Source organism: Cibotium barometz, chromosome 24, assembly GCF_041138505.1.
Source record: "Cibotium barometz isolate CiBa-2024 chromosome 24, ASM4113850v1, whole genome shotgun sequence".
Lineage (NCBI taxonomy): Eukaryota > Viridiplantae > Streptophyta > Polypodiopsida > Cyatheales > Cibotiaceae > Cibotium > Cibotium barometz.
In genome coordinates this window covers 22,826,969-22,846,123 of record NC_141069.1, presented here as the reverse complement: position 1 = coordinate 22,846,123, position 19,155 = coordinate 22,826,969, and the positions used below count along the sequence as shown (strand labels likewise).

The 19,155-nt window shown below is 45.7% G+C and overlaps 2 protein-coding genes across 5 annotated transcripts in view; both read left to right on the top strand.

Annotated features, from left to right (window-relative positions):
* LOC147625034 (uncharacterized) overlaps window positions 1–13,970 on the top strand; it is a 43,140-nt gene extending 29,170 nt beyond the window's left edge. For 2 of the 4 annotated variants that reach the window (XM_086818268.1, XM_086818267.1), the window contains 2 exons: window positions 11,871–13,342; window positions 13,426–13,970. In XM_086818268.1, the coding sequence (XP_086674394.1) occupies window positions 11,871–13,342; window positions 13,426–13,472 (1,519 nt within the window). In that variant the 3' untranslated portion in view covers window positions 13,473–13,970. Of the gene's footprint in view, window positions 1–11,865; window positions 13,343–13,425 lie in introns of all 4 variants that reach the window. The other 2 variants (XM_086818269.1, XM_086818270.1) reach the window with 1 other exon arrangement.
* LOC147625035 (uncharacterized) lies at window positions 1,918–5,534 on the top strand. The gene is made up of 4 exons (XM_086818266.1): window positions 1,918–3,795; window positions 3,926–4,271; window positions 4,427–4,588; window positions 4,713–5,534. The coding sequence occupies exons 1-4, from the start codon at window positions 2,321–2,323 to the stop codon at window positions 5,133–5,135; spliced, it is 2,406 nt and encodes an 801-aa protein (XP_086674392.1). The 5' UTR covers window positions 1,918–2,320; the 3' UTR covers window positions 5,136–5,534.
* Window positions 13,971–19,155: the final 5,185 nt, after the last annotated feature.

Genomic DNA, 19,155 nt, shown 5'->3' with positions numbered 1-19,155 from the left:
GATGACAATGTTTCCTTTGATGCCACTACATATGCTCAGGCTGTTGGGTGCCTCATTTACTTGTGTAATATAAGGCCAGATATTCAGTATGCAGTCTCTCAGTTGAGCAGATTCATGCACAGCCCACGGTTGTCACATTGGCAAGCTGTGAAGCGTGTATTCCGTTATTTGCAGGGTACCTTGTCTCTTGGATTGCTTTATCCTGAGGGGGGTGACATGCAGTTACACGCTTACAGTGATTCAGATTGGGCTGGTGATTTTGATACCAGACATTCCACTAGTGGAAATTGTTTCTTCCTTGGCTCTTCATGCATTTCTTGGCTAAGCAAGAAACAGACCACAGTGGCCACTTCGTCTTGTGAGGCAGAGTACAGAGCAGCCTACACTACTATTGTTGAGTGTGTTTGGCTGCGTCGTCTCATGACTGATATGGATATTTCAGTGGAGGAGCCAACACCTATCTATACTGATAGTCAGAGTGCCATTGCTGTGGCCAGGAATCCTGTGTTTCATGCTCGCACGAAACACATTGAGATTCACTATCATTTTGTTCGGGAGAGACTCCAGGCAGGAGATATCAGTCTGATCTACTGTCCTACAGATCAGAATGTGGCAGACATCTTCACCAAGGCATTACCACGTCCGAAATTTGAAGCATTCCGCAGTGCTTTGAATTTGTTTCCTTTTGGTGGATGATGTACAGTGATCACATATCACTCCAGGGGGGTTTGTTAGGTTTTATGCTGTGTATGCACCCAGAGGAGTGCTAGTGATCATCAGTAGATTACTGGGGCACTTTTTACTTCAGTTAGTGGAGGTTTTTTCCCCCAGTTTAGCTCAGTTTCACTTATATGCAGTTTATAAGTGTTTTGGTCCACCCGGCACATTTATGGCCGGACATGTGAACACTTATCTTTAGGGTCACTATCATGTGGCTATTGTACTTCACTTTTTTATTATTCAAGCATACTAAAGTCGTGTTCTCTCTGCTCTTGGTTTCCACGCCTGTTTGTACCTTCTGTAAACCCTAACCCTAACACTCATTCCCTTCAAAAGCACAAGCGCAAGAGTACCAAGAGAGACGCGCCTGGTTTCTACCCGCCAGCCTCCTTGTTTTCTCCCAAAAAGCAAGAGAGAGTACTATCTGTCTGAGGGCTGGCCTGAGATGATCCCTAGCCCGAAGTAAACTGGCTGCAAATCTGTCCTCAAAAGCTAGGCTCAAACCATGGGCTCGCATCTCTGTGAAGATCCATCGGGTACTTTGCGGCCATGGGCCCCCAAGGCTCGGAGTGCGGGCTGAGATCTGGGCCAATAAGAAATCCTTCCAGTGCTCACCATCGGGAAGGAGTCCTCTGACAATCAGCTTGCCTAGGAGGGCACGGCTCTGAATAGCAGGATCAAGCCCCCCTCTGCTATGTGGCAGAATGATCACTTGCCATGCCACCTTGGCCTTGGCTGGCCTCCCGTCACTTCCGGCTCATAAGAAGTTCCGGATCAATTGCTGTACCTGGCCAATGCATGCAGGAGAAAAGGCCTAGCATGAAGTGTACCACATGGTTTCTAGAAGTACCTGGTTCGCCACTACCACTCTGCTTGCTAGGGAGAGCCTCGCCGAGCTCCAATATAAAAGCTTCTTCCAAATACTCAAAAGAAGCAGAGTGAGTTGCTGCTCGGGGGAAATATCAATGCCAACTTGGCAATTGAGATGGCGAACTGCAGTGCCCCTCCGGATCCACTGGAAAGCCTTAACTAGTCTCCAAGTCAGGGTGGGTGCTGAACCTACCCATAGTAGCCAGGAGTTTCATAAAAAAGGTTTTTGAAACGCGTTTCGAAACGTTTCATTGCCCGACCCAAAAGTATGAAACGGGAGGGGTACCTAGGGGGGGGGAGACCCAACAATAGGGACCCTCACATGGTTGATATATACGTACGTACGGATCTGATCCGTACCGTACGGCCGTACTGTACGGATCCGTACACGTACGGATCGATCCGTACGTGTGGGTTTTTTAATGCTGAAAATCGCCGAGCGTGTTAAATGGGCGCCCGCCTGGCGGCTGCCTTTGGGTACATACTAGGCCTTTCAAGTTTAATTATTACACTCCAGAGAGCGTGCGTTACAGAGAGGCGATAGCAGGAAGATTTCGAAAAAGCCCAGGCGACCACAGCGTTGGAAATTTGCCGCCAGGCGTGCGTGTAGGTAAACTGAGCATCTTCCTCTCTCTCTCTTTCTCTCCCTCTTGAGTCTTGAGTCTTATCTCTTTCTCTTGCATATGTGCTGCGTACTTGGCAGGTGCAGACAAAAGTCTCAAGAGCCATCATGCCTAAGCCAACTAACCCGTATTGGCAAGAGCACACCAATGTGATCCGCATTGTCAACACGCCAGGGCAAGCTGGATCTGGCACGCGACGATGGCAATGCAAGTATTGCAACTTTCAGCTCACCAGTACCATTTCTCGCGTCGTTATGCACTTGACAGGCATTGGCACAACCAATAACTGTGCAGGGTGCAAGGCAGTACCAAAGGACATTAGGGATAAGTTGATTGCTGAGAATTTTCCAGCAATGGGTGCAGGGAAAAAGGTGAAAGGTAGTCAACAGACACAGGATGCTCTCCATGATGCACTCTTGGGAGACTTGGGTGGTTCTTCACAGGTTCAGGAGGAGCAGCCCACTGGTAGTAGGAAGAGGGCTCGTACCATGCATGAGCAGCAGGACTATGTGGAGGATGATGGAGAGATGCATGCACCAAGGCAGACTACCTTGCCTTCTCGAGTTGCCTCTCTTTCTTGGGTGAAGGAGCGCCAGAAAGTGGCTGAGATGGAGATTGCTCGCACTCTCATTGAGTGCAACATCTCCTTTCATGTCTTGAGGACTGAGCAGTGGCAGAGGATGGTCAGAGCCATAGCCCAGGTTGGACACACAGAGGATTGGTCGGGGTTGGAATACAATAAGATGAGGACCACTACGCTTGAGGAGCAGAAAGCATTGATAGATAAGGCATTGGTACCAGTGAAGGCAGGTTGGGGGCAGTTTGGGTGCACCATCATTTCAGATGGCTGGAGTGACATTCGTAGGCGACACATCATTAATATTCTTGTGTCGTCCTGCCTTGGCACGTACTTCTTGCGTGCTGTTGATGCAGGAAAGGCTGGAGAGCGGATTACAGGTCAGTTTATCTATGAGCACATCCGGCAGGCTATACTTGAGGTTGGCCCAGAGAATGTGGTGCAGGTTATTACTGACAACGCCTCCAATTGCAAGGCTATGGGTGAGATGATTGAGGCAGAGTTTAAGAACATTGTCTGGACTCCATGTGCAGCTCACTGTCTTGACTTGTTGATGGAGGACATTGGGAAGTTAACATGGGTGTTGCCTATTGTTTCCGATGCCACAAAAATGACTACTTTTTTTCGCAAAAAGCACAAGGCATTGGCTATCTTTAGGAGTCACAGTACACTTGACATGGTGCGGCCCTTGAAGACCAGATTTGCATATATGTATCTTGTGTTGCAGCGACTCTATGCAGTGAGGGATCCACTTCTACAGACAGTAGTGGACCCGAAGTGGAGAGAGATGCATCACGCACAGGAGGAGTCCACTAGATACATACAGCGGCGGGTGCTTGATGAGTCCTTTTGGTCGGAGGTGCAGGCTATGATAGTAGCATTGCAGCCAATTTATGTGTTGCTGCGTGTCACAGACATGGAGGGCTCCACCATGGGCCTAGTCTATCATCTCTTCTCAGAGATGAAGACACACATCAGAGGCTGCAGATCACTGGCGCTTGATCGGTATGTACTTGCTTCTGCAATGATTACTCTCGAGTCTATGAACTATTTAGTACAATACTATAATGTATAATAGTAAATACTATAATCAAAATTCAGCCTGTTAACTAATGTTGCGTCAATGCTTTTACAGTCGGGAAGAGATCTTGGCTATTGTAGACAAGAGATGGACATTTATGAGTCGGCCCATTCATGCGATGGCTGCATTGCTTCATCCTTTCTACAAGAAGCCAACTCTTTTTAATGACAGGAGTCTACTACAGGGCAAGGATGCGTACATTGGCTTGATTTGCGAGGAGGATGAGCAGTTGGACATTGATGCAGAGCTCGCAAGCTATGAAAATAATTTAGGGTCATCCTTTACTAGAGCTGTGGCGTTGAGGCCGGAGGCAACGAAGTTCTCTCTTACATGGTGGCAGAGTTATGGAAGACAAGGTCTTCCAAAGCTCACTCGTATCGCTTTACGTGTCCTCTCACAGGTAAAGTTTTCTATCTTTACATTTTTCATACATGTGTTTTGGACCTGGGACCATGGTTCATTGTCCAATCATCAATGTCTATTGTCTATGACCATGTCCAATGTCCATTGTAATTTGTCACCATTGACACGTCACAATGCACATGTGACATGTAGGATTGCTCTGCTGGTGGATGCGAGCGCAATTGGAGCGCTTATTCGCTAATTCACACGAAGATCCGTAATCGACTCAGCACTGCACAGCTAGAGAGATTGGTCTACTGCCGAGCAAATATGAAGCTTGTGCGAGATTACCACGCTTTGGGGACACCCAAGCAGGTTAGAAAGTTGAAACTTTGGGCTAGCGTTTATACATATTACAAGCGAATATTTGTAATTACTAATTACTACTTTCTACGCTGTTAATAATGTGAACACTGAATTGCATTTTGTTTTTTAACAGACAGATCCATCGAAATTGAAGTTGGTCTCGGAGGGGAGTGCAGAGGAGACTGAGCAGCAGCAGCAGCAGCTTGTGAGAAACGATCAGGAGGAGATTATTCGCATGCTGCACAGAGAGCTGGAGAGTGTGGATCGACGTGTGACGAGGTCACGTGCGCGAGTTCTCAGTCTCCCGTTAGTCGGGCGAGATGCAGGTCCAGAAGTTTCACGACGAGAGACCATTCGGCGAGGAAAGCTTCCTGTCCGTACTCCTCGGAGACGGGCAAATGAGGCTGTTCCTCTCATTCAGCCTACGGAGGATGATGATCCAGGACAGCAGAGTATGATGGCAGAGCCAGAGTATGATGAAGAGGGCAACGTCCTGACAGATGGGGACTTGCTCTCTTCAGGAGTGTCATCATCCTCATCCGATGAGGAGTTTTGAGATTCAAAGAGTAGAGTCTCGAGAGTCGAGTCGAGACTCTTTGTTATTGCTTAGTGTTTTTTACTTTTGAGTCTTGACTCTTGACATCAGACATTTATGATTTGTTATTTGTATGCTCTAGTATGAGCCTTTTAGGTTGACATCAGACATTTGCTATTTTGTCTTGACAGCCATTGTGTCAAGTATATGATGTGTGTTTTGAAATTAGTACATACTACATGCAAATTGGTTTATTTTGATTCTTGAATGTTTCAAACTTTTATGTACCTTAAATGTAGAAAGGTGTTGAATGTCCTATTGTTTGCCAATGGTACGTATTTTTACGTACATAAAAAATTTTACTGTACGGAACACCGTACAGTACGTACATATACACAACGTACAGTACGTACACATCAACCTTGGACCCTCAACAAGTTTCATATCAGTTTATAAGACTGCAAACAAACAACATGTCACCTTGATCTTATAGACTTAAAAATGTGTAAATAAAAGCAAGACATTGCAATTTGAAACTTGAAAGTTAATCACATTATGCTGCATGCAGACACATTATGCTGTTGAAATTTGAGATGTGTGTGTGTGTGTGCGTGTTTGTGTGTGTGTGTGTGTGAGAGAGAGAGAGAGAGAGAGAGAGAGAGAGAGAGAGTCTTGAGAGAGAGAGAAAGCTAGAGGAGAGAGAGAGAGAGAGAGAGAGAGAGAGAGAGAGGTAAAACCTGCTAGTTGCAAGGCTGTAGCAAACACGCACGCACGCTCTCTCTCTCTGTGAAACTCGCACGTAAGCTCTCTCTCTCTGAAACGCGTGCGCAAGGCTGAAAAAGGCCCAAATTTTGAGCCGTACCTTTTCAAACGGCAAAAATCCCCAATTTTGACATTAAAAAAAAATAAGCATAAAAAACTCGTTTCAAATTTAACGAAACGTTTCGAAACGTTTCGTACTTCAGTGGGGATGCGAAACGCGTTTCATTGCTACTATGAACCTACCCAAAAACCACACGACTTGTTCTAGTTGATATGGGCTCCTGATGCGTGGCAAAAAATCTCCATCGCCTTCGCGAATCTCTGGAGATTCCCAACATCTCTTGAAAGGAAGGTTGCTGTGTCATTTGCAAAATCTGAATTCAGCAACTCCTGCGTACGGAGGGGAAGATGCAATCCCTGGAGCCCCGTCTCCTGGGCAGAGAGAAAACTGCTCATGGCTTCGGCGGCGAAAAGAAAGAGGTAAGGTGCTGTCACGACCCTGTGTTTTTCTCTGGACAGTATGCAGGTGTGCACGGGGACATGGTGGACAGTGTGAATGGCATCAGATTGGAGCTAAAAAGGAAACCCATGTGTGGACAACCCCAAGTGTGAAGGGGGCGAAGAGATTTTAACTCAAAAGGTTTTAAAAAACTTTAAAAACATTATAATGTCTTTTATGAAAGAAAACGTGGCCCATATGCTATTATTGGGGCCACGTGTGTGCTTTTTGGAAAAAAGAGGGGCTGGCGGGCAGAAGGGAGGCGCCTATCTTTTGATGAAGGTGTGCTTTCCGCTTAGGAGGACTGCTCTTACATGCTGGTTTCCTCCTTTGCACAGAGGCGACTGCTGGACAGAGGAGCACATGTGGGATGGTTCTCCTTTGCAAGGACAGCAGGCTCTACAGGCTTCTGACAGGTTGCAGAAGGGAAGGTGTTAGGTGGCTGTTGGACTGGCTGCAGGCGGGACTGAACAACCGCTGCAGGTACAGGTGTCAGCATGCCATGCTCTCTCTCTCTCTCTCTCTTGTTTTGCAGGAGCACTCTAGCTCCCCCTGTTTGTTTTCCTTTTCTAGGTCCTCAATGGCGTTGAAGTGTTTTATGTGCGAGTGTTTTGTTTCACCGCCCGTCTCAGGCCGGTTTCAAGGTTTCGTTGCCGGGACAATCGCCAACTTTCCTAAGGGGGTGAGCTCGTGGTTGTCTCATGAGAGTCACATCAAAAGCTTCACCGTGTGGAAAGTGAAAAGGAAGTGCAGGACACAGTGCAGGATTGTGTCAGTCAGGCTCAGTTGTCATCTAGGAGTCGCTTGGTGACATCTTTGTATTCACCCGAAGGTACTGAGGTTGACAGTACATCTGCTTATGGGACTTCTATGATCTTGTGTTCTAGACACATGAGATGGTAAAGTTGGGTATGGTTCACAGTTGGCTGCACCTTGAACTATAATTGCAACTATGGATAACTCTATGGAGGGCATAAGTCTTGCGAGCAGTCCTAGAGTTGGTTTGGTTCATGGAAATATGGATCGAACTCTATTTGTGCATGTATGCATACACTTTTGAGGTAGAGGTATTTTTGTATTCTGGTGCCATTGGATCCTGGTACCATTGAGAATACATTGGGAAATACTCTGCATTGTGTTGAGTGCTGCATGTATATTGGTATGATACATCAAGTGCTTTATTATGTTCATGGATGCACCACTGGGTGTGACTCCTGCGGGATGGCCATGAGACATATGTGGGGAGTACTTAGTGGATGTATTGTTTGGATGCATTGAGTGCTTTCATATGCTCAAGTTGTACCATCAGTCGTGGGTCCTACGGAATGCCCAAGGGCGTAAGGCTTGCGAGCAGCCCTTAGACTGTTACTTTAGAGTAGGTAGAGCATCTTGAGGAGCATATTGTTTGCATATGTGTGTCATATGTAGAATGATGCATGGTTTTGTTTTTGGCTAGCACAAGTAACGTGTTTCCACTTGATTTTAGACTTTTGCTGTAGGTTCTGAAGGAACAAGCAAGAGTGGTTTCTTGAGCAAGAGTTGTTTGTCACTTTGATGTGACAGTGTGGCCTATTGTGCAGGATGATTGTTTTATCACCCAGATGCATTGGAGGGCCATTGTTTTTGCCATATGGGGCGTCTTTGCTCATAAGATCCGTTACTGTGCCATTGAGTGCAATCGAGGACACTTGCTATTTTTCAAGAGGGGGGTATGTCACGACCCTGTGTTTTTCTCTGGACAGTATGCAGGTGTGCACGGGGACATGGTGGACAGTGTGAATGGCATCAGATTGGAGCTAAAAAGGAAACCCATGTGTGGACAACCCCAAGTGTGAAGGGGGCGAAGAGATTTTAACTCAAAAGGTTCTAAAAACCTTTAAAAACATTATAATGTCTTTTATGAAAGAAAACGTGGCCCATATGCTATTATTGGGGCCACGTGTGTGCTTTTTGGAAAAAAGAGGGGCTGGCGGGCAGAAGGGAGGCGCCTATCTTTTGATGAAGGTGTGCTTTCCGCTTACGAGGACTGCTCTTACATGCCGGTTTCCTCCTTTGCACGGAGGCGGCTGCTGGACAGAGGAGCACATGTGGGATGGTTCTCCTTTGCAAGGACAGCAGGCTCTACGGGCTTCTGACAGGTTGCAGAAGGGAAGGTGTTAGGTGGCTGTTGGACTGGCTGCAGGCGGGACTGAACAACCGCTGCAGGTACAGGTGTCAGCATGCCATGCTCTCTCTCTCTCTCTTGGCAAACGGGCGGCTGCAGGTAGCGCTGCATAGAGCAGTGCATGCTTTTCTCCACGCACAAGGGGAACTGTAGGCGGCTGCTGGACAGAACAGTACGCGCTTTTCTCCACACGCCTTTGGAAGGCTGGTCGGGGAGTTTACAGGCGGCTGACTGCAGAATAACGGTGGGGAGCAGGGAGCGTTGTATCCAGCTGGACAGCAGCAGGCAAGGGCTGTACTGTAGGCGCAGGACTTTTCTTTATCTCCCTCTCTCCCACCCATAGAAGGCGGCCAAGACTGCAGGCCATTTCAGGAGGGGAGGTGCTGGGCTGAACACATGCAGGCTGAGCAGGTCTCTCTCTATCTTTCTCTCTCTTGGAAGGAGCGGGCTGAAAGAGGCGCACAGCCAAGACTGTTTTGAGATTGTTTATGAGATGTTTTGGTTGGCTGCAAGTACAGGTCACTTGAATGTGTTTCTTGGCATGGGAGTGAAGCAAGCTCGCATGGCTGCATGCTCATGGAGCAGATTGTTTTCTTCCTGCTAGAAAGGAACAGAGGGACTTACAGTTATGGGCATCTCTATGTTTCCAGATGTTTCATGAGGGAACAGGTAACTAGATGTATGCCGTTGTTGGCACTGTTGTTGAATGGTGCTATGAATGGTTCTGTATGGAAACAGGACAGAAGTTTGAAAGGGAAACAGGCCTAAGGGTTTCATGTGGAAACAGGTCGTAGGTTTCTCGAGGAAACATGTATTTGGGTTTCTCTAGGAGATAGGTCACATGCAGGCAGAAGGTACAGGAATGGACACATGTTTGGTACAGCCTTGCTACTGATTGGGCAGGGGACAAGGAATCCCATACAGAGATGGATAGTACCCTTGGAAGGTAGAGAGGGTTGGTACAGGTGTGTCGACTGTATGGTATGCTGTGCTGTGATACGAGTTCTCTTTTGAGAGACAGTTTGGGAGTCTATGTTGTGATGCAGAAGCACTGGATGTGTCAGGGTGTGATGCTGGTCATAGTGTGAGAGGCTATGGATGGTTGTGGCAGCCTTGATCATGGGAGAAAGCTTCTGTATGCAGACTCAATGTGAGAGAGTCTTTCGATGCGAACAATGGCTGGACTTGTTTGTGGATGCCGAGTGGACAAGAAGCCATGATGCAGGTTCTTTGCAGGCTTCAGGGGTTCTACTGTGACGGCTGAGTTTCCAGCCTTATTGTAATCAAAGCTCTTATAAGCAATTAAAGAAATACCGCAAGGGGCGCCACTGCGATTTGGGGCCAATCGGTGTCTGTGTACTGTTTGTAGGAGCACTCTAGCTCCCCCTGTTTGTTTTCCTTTTCTAGGTCCTCAATGGCGTTGAAGTGTTTTATGTGCGAGTGTTTTGTTTCACCGCCCGTCTCAGGCCGGTTTCAGGTGCCAATGGACAGCCCTGCCGAACCTAGCGGGAAAGGGGAAATCTGTCACCTCAGGCCCCTTGAATGAGGACCTGGTTATGTGAGGCTGAGTAGAGTCTTGAAACCCCATGAATCCACTCCACAAGGAATCCCATCCGGCTCATCGTGCCCTCCAGAAAGCTCCAATCCACCCTATCATATGCTTTCTCGAAATCTAGGAGAAGCACAATGAACCTTCAAGCTCCATTCTAGCTAGAGGCCAAAAATGGGTGAGAATGTCGGTGATGCAGAGATCTTGGAGATGGTGGGAGAGCTTGACTGCCTGACCCTGAATGACAGCTGCCACTAACTCACCGTCTCCTCAAACATACCAGCTCCTTCGACGGGAAGGCATCGGAAAAAACTGTAGTCAACTAGCTGCCCTAGCATCCGCGGGGGGGGGGGGGGGGGGGGGGCTTTGGTGGGAGAGCCCGCAGCGATACTCATCTCTACAGGCTCCGTAAAATGATGGATCAAATGGTGGACTGAGCTGGTTGGCTGTCTCTGCTCTGGGTCAAGTGTGGCCGGGGGGTGGCGGGAGTGCTCTGGAGAGGCGGAAGGGGGGCAGGAGGGGGTTCCGGAACAGATGGAGCTGCAGGGGGGAGAGTCGGAGCTGGCAGAGGGGAAGGGGAGGGAGCGGGGGGAGGGGCCGGGGGATGTGACGATGGGCCCGCTGTAGGCTCTGGAGAGAGTCTCTCGGGAAACTGAAAGCCCTCCTGGTCCGGTTTTTTGTAAGTGCTAATATAAGTTTATAACCGTCATGAAGTAGATGTTGCATTTGGTTGGGGAAGAAATATGCAAGGCCCAGACGATATAAGTCCGAGAACAGTTCGGGGAATTTCTTCCAAACTTGCTCCGAAGGAGGGCCTTGTCAAGATCAAGAAGAAGCTTAGTGGCGTGGTCTTCAAGGTGGAGTTATCAAGCAATTGGAAGACGCATCCGAGGTTCTACTCCAGCAATCTTATGGAGTAGATGAGAACAAACCCATTGGCGAATGATGGAGGACTGCAGGTTGGTGCCAGAGCAGGTTGTTTTGCACCAGTATAAATTCATGCACGAGCCACGATCATTATTGAGAGCTTACTAGAAGGACATGCAACTGAGAACAGCTACGATGCAAGTGGGGGGAGTGTGCCACACCTCTACATCATCTGGGCAGGCCTCGGGTGGGCTTACGAAGCCCCTGGCGCTTGCATGGGCATTATGTGCAGCCCATGGGCCAACAAGCGACCAGCTGGTCGGGCAGGTTTGCCACAGCCGGGCAGCCCTGTAGTTGGCCGGGCTGCAAGCCAGCCCTGAATGGGCGTTTATTCTTAGGAGTTCAAGGGTTTGTTCTGATTTGCAGCAGTGAACAGTGGGCGAGTACTTGTTGTTCCTAACAGCAACAATTGGCTGAGATCGGGAGAGAGCATTAGAGTATCGTTGTGTACTTGAACATTCACCTGTGATCATTCTTGTATTATCGCAGAGCTTCTTAGATACCCGTGAAGTTCTTTATCAATAGAGTGATTCTTAGGAGCAGAAACGTTGGCTGAGTATATGCTCTTGACAGAAACAGTTGGCTGAGATTTGAATATCATATTGTAGTTGTAATCATTCTTGTACATGAATATACAATAGGTTTAGGTCTCCTTGTGAATGTGTGCTTGTGTTTTACTGTTCTGCTGCACGTCGTCTTTCTTCTCGTTGATACTGCTCCTAGTGATGTTTTTTCTAATTTTGTTCCTAATGTTTTTCTTTCCAAAATTTACCCATTAGCATGGAATGACATTTTTGATGTAAAGGTGTGGCTTACAAAAACAAGAATTGACTGTTTTTTGGTTCAACAGTACAGCCAAACAAAGGAAGGAATGGAGAGACCCATCTTGACTGGAGAAGTATGTCATCCATTGAAATCTAGTAGCATAGAAGGAGGCACGATAAGAGATGCTATCATACTAGCGTCCTCAACAGGGACATTGCAGCTTGATCATCCTCTTCATCATCCACTTGGGCTTCATAATCATCAACAAACAGTGCCACATAACTTGCAAGGTCAGCATTTGGATGAAAACCAGGCTGATGGCCGACATCTACTAGGACTAGATTGCGAAGGCAACATAAAAGCAAGTTTTTTCTACAGCAGAGGGAAGTCTTCAGGAACCAGTGATGAAGATGAACCTAGCTTGAAGGAAGTGGCAGACGAACACTATGGTGGGAAAAGCAAAAGAAGCTCCCCATGGCAGCGTATAAAGTGGACAAATGACATGGTGAAACTACTAATCAATGTTGTGCACCTTGTTGGTGAGGATGGAACTGTTGATAGTTCAGATGGAAACAAAAAGAAGTCCTGTATACTTCAGAAAAAAGGAAAATGGAGGTCAGTTTCTACTTTGATGAATGAAGGGGGGTGCTATGTGTCCCCACAGCAGTGTGAAGATAAATTCAATGATCTGAACAAGAGATACAAGCGGCTGAATGACATCCTTGGCAGGGATACTGCTCTTGATGTTGTTGATAACCCTAGCCTCTTGGACAGCATGAGCGATCTCTCTGCTAAGACAAAGGATGATGTCAAGAGAATTCTCAGCTCAAAGCACACTTTCTACAAGGAGATGCATTTTTACCACAGTGGCTGCAAATCACCTGTGTCTGCTAGCTTTCAGTTTCAACCTTTTATTCAATCTGCAATTTTAGGTGAAGGACATGACGCAGGCATGGACACTGCAAGGTCTATGCGGGTTGAAAAAAACATGGAGGAAGAAGAGGAGAATCTTGATCTAGAAGAAGGTGATGAGGAAGAAGATGCCTACGGTGATCACCACCATGAGGACGATAGTGTGAACAATGGCACTATAGATGGGGTGCCCTCTTCTTTCCACCAAGGACGGAAACGTTCAAAATGCTATGATAGGCTTCAGTGCTCAGTTCTGGATGATAATAGTAAGGCTGTTAATGTTTTAAATGTGGTATCAATGACTTCACAAGATGAAGCAAATTTGGCTGCAAAACAATGGAAACTGTTAAGATGCCGGATGATGCAGCTGGAGGAACAGAAAGTTGGTCTTCAAGCACAGGCTCTCGAACATGAGAAGCAGCATTTTAAGTGGAAGAAGCGCAGTAGCAAGAGGGATAGGGAGCTGGAGAGGCTGAGGGAGGACAACAAGAGGTTAAAATTTGAGAATGATCAGCTGTCGCTTCAGTTAAAGCAGAAAGAGCTTGAAGTAGAGTGCAAGAGGTCGGTAGCATCAATGACTTTATTTGACCTTATTCTCGAGAGATTGCAGTCAAAGGAACAAATGGTATCCAACGAAGGACATGGATTTGGTTAGTTTTATGGCTTACAATTGTGGTTGCATGCATATCTCTACAAGGGAAAGTTAGAGAATCTTGTGATCTACTTTGTGTAGGGCTTGGGGCTTACACCAAGGCAATATTGGGAAAGCAAGATCAATAGACATTCCAAAGCCTGCAATGTGTTTTCTTTTTGGTGGTTGACAAGAGTATGGTGGCATGGAGACTATCTTCATGTGATGGTTACCCTGAGGTAGGGGGATAAAATTTTGTTTGCTAAGGTGCCCTCTGAAAATTCCTTGGTAAGGCGGTCCCGTGAAACTCATTTGGGTATGGTAAGGTGTCCCTTGAAAAATCCCTTGGGCATGGTTTATGTTAACCCAACATCATGGTATAATGTTGTATTTGCCGCCTCTTAAGTATATTTCAAAAGAAGACTTGTGCAACCTTACAAGGTTAAAGGAACTAGTTATCTGCCCAAGAGGTGGTGTGAAATGGCTCACAGGTCTTCCTCACTAGCCTTTTAGAAGTCTAGGCATTTCAATTCAAGCTTCTCTTGGCATGCGAATGCTAGGTGGAAAGAGAGAGGGGGGGTGTTTGTGGTTGGTGGGTTTGTTGTCTTTTGATTGCCTCATGAAATTTATTTGACTCTCTTTCTAAAGCCGAGTTTTTCCCAATGAAACAATAAGGAGTGCTGATATTTGTTGGAATTGATAGATGCAACACTCCCTTTGGAAAGTAAAAATTGAACACAAGTGTTTAGAAGACCTTCATTAGGCTTTTTGACAAGGGTTCTATTCACTTGATTTATTTGTCTTGGTGGTAGTTGTACTTAATCTTGCTCGACCACGATGGTCATTTTGTTTTCAACAGTCTCACTTGTAAGTAGAGGGTCGAGAATACATCTATGAAGAACATAAATCCAATGATGAGATGGTATTCTATGAAGAACATAAATCCAGTGATCAGATGGTCGAGAATACATCTATAAAGAACATAAATCCAATGATGAGATTGTCATCTTTGATAAAAAATGGATAGGGGCTATCCACTCGTTATCTAATGAAATGTTTGTATATATAGACCTTCTTGAGCACTATTGAATCATATGGGATTATCTAATGAAATGGTTGTATATATAGACCAGCACTATTGAATCATATGAGATTAGTTGGTAATGCATAGGTCTCTTCCTTGTCAAGGTGAAGCAACTTCGACATGATTTGATGACTAAGAAACCACTCATCGATTGCAAAAAATTGCTACCTCTTTCTTTTGAAATGCGAAGGGAAGGTCCACATATACTATGAGGGTCCAACAAATACAAATTAAAAAGAGGGAATCATGCGTTCTCATCATCGTAAACAAAGGGCATCATGTATGCAATCAAAATAGGGCATCATGTGTTGTCTATGTTGTAAACAGAATACATACCCTTACTATCACCTCTTATGTTTGTGCATGTCAGTGGAGTATGTCTCAAGAATTTGGATTTCTAGGGGTAGCTCTCTCAAGAGACTTCCCCCTCTCTTTGGCTACATGGGTCCATTATCCTTTCATCCAGCTTCAAGAGATGTTCAATCATGTGCGTCTCCCATTCTTTCGGAGTCAATCTTTCTGCTACAACAATCCTGAGACTTTTGGCACTAGGAATTCCATGGTTACTATTGCCTCTAACCCAAACACCATAATAAAGGTCTCAGTCCTTTGGTGTTCTTTTATAAGCTATTGTGGATGCCCATAATATAGAATGTAACTTTATGTCCTGACCTATCTAGGCTTGATCTCCTTGCATTTCTCTATGCATGACATCAAGTGATGAAGGTGGTTTGCTTCTTTTTCAAATACATTGAAATGATCTACAAAGCCCTTATAACCTCTTTGCTATTCTAGGATTTTTGTTCTTAGTGTTGTAGTATCATTTATTTGGGTATGATTGGTTTTGTTGTAGATGGCACACAACTGAGTAGAAGGGAGCTGGCGTTCCTCCTTTGTGTGACCCTAGTTCTTACACTTTTTGCACCAGACGTCAGAACCGTTCTTTCTTGCATGTCCTCCGACCATCTTGGCTAGGTCACGCTTTAGTTCTTTTTGAACATCCATTGCTTGCTTCATGAGTTTCTTCTCTCGGGCTTCCACTGTGAGTCACAAACCCAGAGCTAGCTGGTTCTCCCCAAAATGCATCGAGGCGCAACAGTTGACTAGACTATCTAGGGGTATCCCAATCCTTGGTATATACGCTCTTTTCCCAAGAGTTACTACTCTTCAGGGTGCCACTTATCATAAAACTCAAATCTAAATGAGTACTGTTCAGAATGAGTTTGGACATGAGTAAGGGGTGCCTAATACTATTAATAGTGCAAGAAAGACTTGCTTGCGTGAACTATAATACTCATTTGCATGCTTACAATAGGGCAACATTAAGGCTCAACAATGTTAAAGTAAATCACATTGGTATGTCATGATATGCATTGTCACACCAAACATTACATAGACAAACCACGATGTGGAGAATAGACTGAATCCATTAAGGAAGACAACAATAAGCTCTAGGATACATAGTCTAGCTTCCACTTCTCATTTAGGCAACATCATATTCTTGGCTTCATGAATGGACCTGTGCAGTCACACCAAAGAGAGGGGATAGTTTCTTGAGAGAGCCAGATGGCTCTACCCCTAGAAATCCAGATTCTTGAGACATACTCCAGTGACATAGAGATGCACGAACACAAGAGGTGATAGTAAGGCTACGTACGACAAAGATAACACATGATGCCCTCTTTCGATTGCATTCATGATTCCCCCTATTTACAACGAGGAGAACATATGATGACCTTTGTTTAATTTGTACTTTTTGGACCCTCATAGTATGTGGATCTTCCCTTCGCATTTCGAAAGAAAAAGGCAGCAAGTGTCTGCGATTGATGATGAGTGATCTATTAAAAGTCATCAAATCATGTCTTCATCTTGACACAGAAGATACCTATGCATTAGTACTAATCAAGAGATACCAAGAGAGTCCCAAACCCTTCCCAAAATAAGCAACGGTCTACCATCGATATATCACAGTAGATACACCCAGATGATCGGGCTAAAAAAGCCTTTGTAACACAATGGGGCACATGCTTCTACAATAAGATGCCCTTCAACTTATGCAACGTGCCGGCCACATTTCAATGCCTCGTCACTAACATCTTTAGGGAATTTCTCCTCACTTTCCTTCGTGCTTTCATTGATGATTTTTCCAATTTCATTGGTACTTATCCATTTGTATAGAAGCGTTTGCTTAACACTTATCTCAATTATCATTCATATCCGCCAAATGTAGGTTCTCCAAGCTATGTCTTAACCCTTTTAAGTGTCATTTTCAAGTAGTGCAAGGTACCCTCCTTGGTCACATAATCTTTGCACAAGGCCTTGCACTTGACCCCAACAAAATTATAGCCATCCTCAGGTTGCCCCCTCCCATCAGTCCTAAAAGCACCCAAGTATTTGTTGGCCACACTGGTTATCACAGAAGATTCATAAGAATGTACGCTAACATAGCCCTACCATTAACCCGTATAGTCAGTCCCGCCACTCTTGCAATAGTCCATCCCAAAATCCAATGCTTTTGCTTATCTCAAAAAATGGCTCACTGAGGCTCCCATTCTCAATCCACCTGATTGGTCCATCATCTTTCATGTCTATACATATGCTAGCCAAACTACTGTTGGTGCATTATTGGCCCAACTAAGCCAGGAACATCAAGTGGACAGGCCAATCTACTATGCTAGTCGCTTACTCAACTAGTAGGCAGAAAGGAATTACATCACCACTAAGTGGGAAGGTCTAGCAATTGTCTATGCATGTCAAAAATTTCAGCACTATCTTTTGGGTGTTCATTTCATTGTCATCATTGACCTCATGCCTTGAAATACCTTCTCAACAAACTACAAGTGGCTAGGAGGGTGTGATGATGGCTCCTCCTTTTTTAAGAGTTTGACTTCAAAACTCTTCTTTGCCTAGGTAAACATCAGGTCGTAGATCACCCTTCTAGAATCGACTGTGGAGAAACTAGCCACACCCTCAGGTATTGATGATGACCCCCACTTGCCCACCTTATGCCAATCTCAGGCAAGTCCTTACCCCTTGTCGTTCATTTCTTTATCCTCATCTTTGGTGTTCACTTACCAAAATAAATAAATAAATAATTCCACTTCCCATTGCTAGCCCACCCATTTACCATCCACCATGCTGGTCAAGCTTTTTTTTTCCCCCACTCTTAACACATGTTCATGATTTCTTTTCATTGGTTTTGTTTTATTTTATTTCATTCTTGAAAGATGGCCGCACCATTGGCTTTTTATACATACACTACTTGCTGTTTTTGCCGCCAGCCTCATCTAGTGCCCTTGTGCTTTTTGCACACTGCCTCGACTAGCGACCCCTTGCACACCTGCCTTAGTTTGCTACAGATCGGGCCAACCTAGTGTCGTCCACACTGCAGCCTCACCTAGAGCCGGAGCATGTCTACTTATTCCACTCCACTCAACCAAGGGCAGAGAACTTCGTTGTCATTGCCAACGGATGATGGTGTTCCCATGGATATTAACATTTATTTATCCTCTTCTTCCACCACCACCCCTAAAGGCTCTCCCTACTCCACCCCCTCACCTGGGTCTGACACCAACAACTCAACCTACGTGCCATCTGATGAGGAACCTGAACGGGCAGCACGCGGAATATCTAAGGTGTGGAGAAGCCTGGTGAAGGGAAGCTCATCCCATAAGGGGGCAAAGGTTACAAGGATACCTGTGGACAAAGGTACATATCGGCGATTTTATCGAGGACGCTCGGGCAGGTGTGTGCGGAATCGTGCACGTACTCGGGAATAGAAGTGGCACAGGATGATTGCTCAGTACCCGGTGTAGAATATAAGTAAGGAACCAGACACTGGGCCAAGCAAAGTTGGAGATGGATGGGAGATGATGGTGCTTGGCTTGGAATCTACGGCATTTATTGCAAATTGTCTTGTAGATGAAGTGGCCAAGGGGTATGGTATGCCCATGCATAAGTAGTAGAAAGCCTCTGCGGCAAAGGAAGAAGTAAGTGGGCAAGGGTTGGTGGGTAAGTCATAGAATAGAAAGAAGTAATGAAAAAGGGTGAAGAGAGATAAGTGGCGAGGAGAAGCTCTATCTCTTGTAATAAGAGAAAGAATAGAGGTGCTCAATTCAATGGAAGGGGTGCCGGTGATGAGGATGTTGGACTGGCGCATATGAACTGAAGGGTTAGGGGGGGCAACCATATTTGAAAGAGCTATGGCAGAGAGATGAGATGTGAGGTTATTGGTAAGACCAAAGTGAGGGAAGTTGCGGATGAGGGAGGCGCACAATGCGGGATCTGTAGAGCAGGAGGAAGTTGGATGGTAGCCAAACCTATCAGGCTGAGTCTGGTGAGCTCAGAAGGGAAGAGGAATTGAGAGGTGGGCTTGGGAATGGGTTAGGCTCATGGAAAATGTAAAAAGTGTACTGGTGAGTTGTGGTATGGGGTGATTTGGAAAGGAGTGTACACAACTTTGACAGTGTGTCCCCTGAGGCACGCATCTACTCTCTGAGTACCTAATAGATTATTTCATCATACTATCAGAGGAATAGTCCAAGTTACATGGAGAGTTTCCCCACACCAACAAAGCCATCTAACAACTACTCTCTCAGGAAGTAACCCATCTTCAGGAGGAGCTGACATAGGCTACTACTGCTATTACGCAACTTCCATGAATGTTTGACCCCTCCATGATCTCTTTAAATCCTATGTTGATTCAACTCCTTGGTGTTGAATGCATAGACAACGAGAGATATAATGAT

Coding starts and splice junctions, on each gene's coding strand:
- LOC147625035 (XM_086818266.1), top strand. CDS start 2,321: ATGCCTAAGCCAACTAACCCGTATTGGCAAGAGCACACCAATGTGATC. Junction 4,272..4,426: donor CTTTACGTGTCCTCTCACAG/GTAAAGTTTTCT, acceptor TGTGACATGTAG/GATTGCTCTGCTGGTGGATG. Junction 4,589..4,712: donor CTTTGGGGACACCCAAGCAG/GTTAGAAAGTTG, acceptor GTTTTTTAACAG/ACAGATCCATCGAAATTGAA.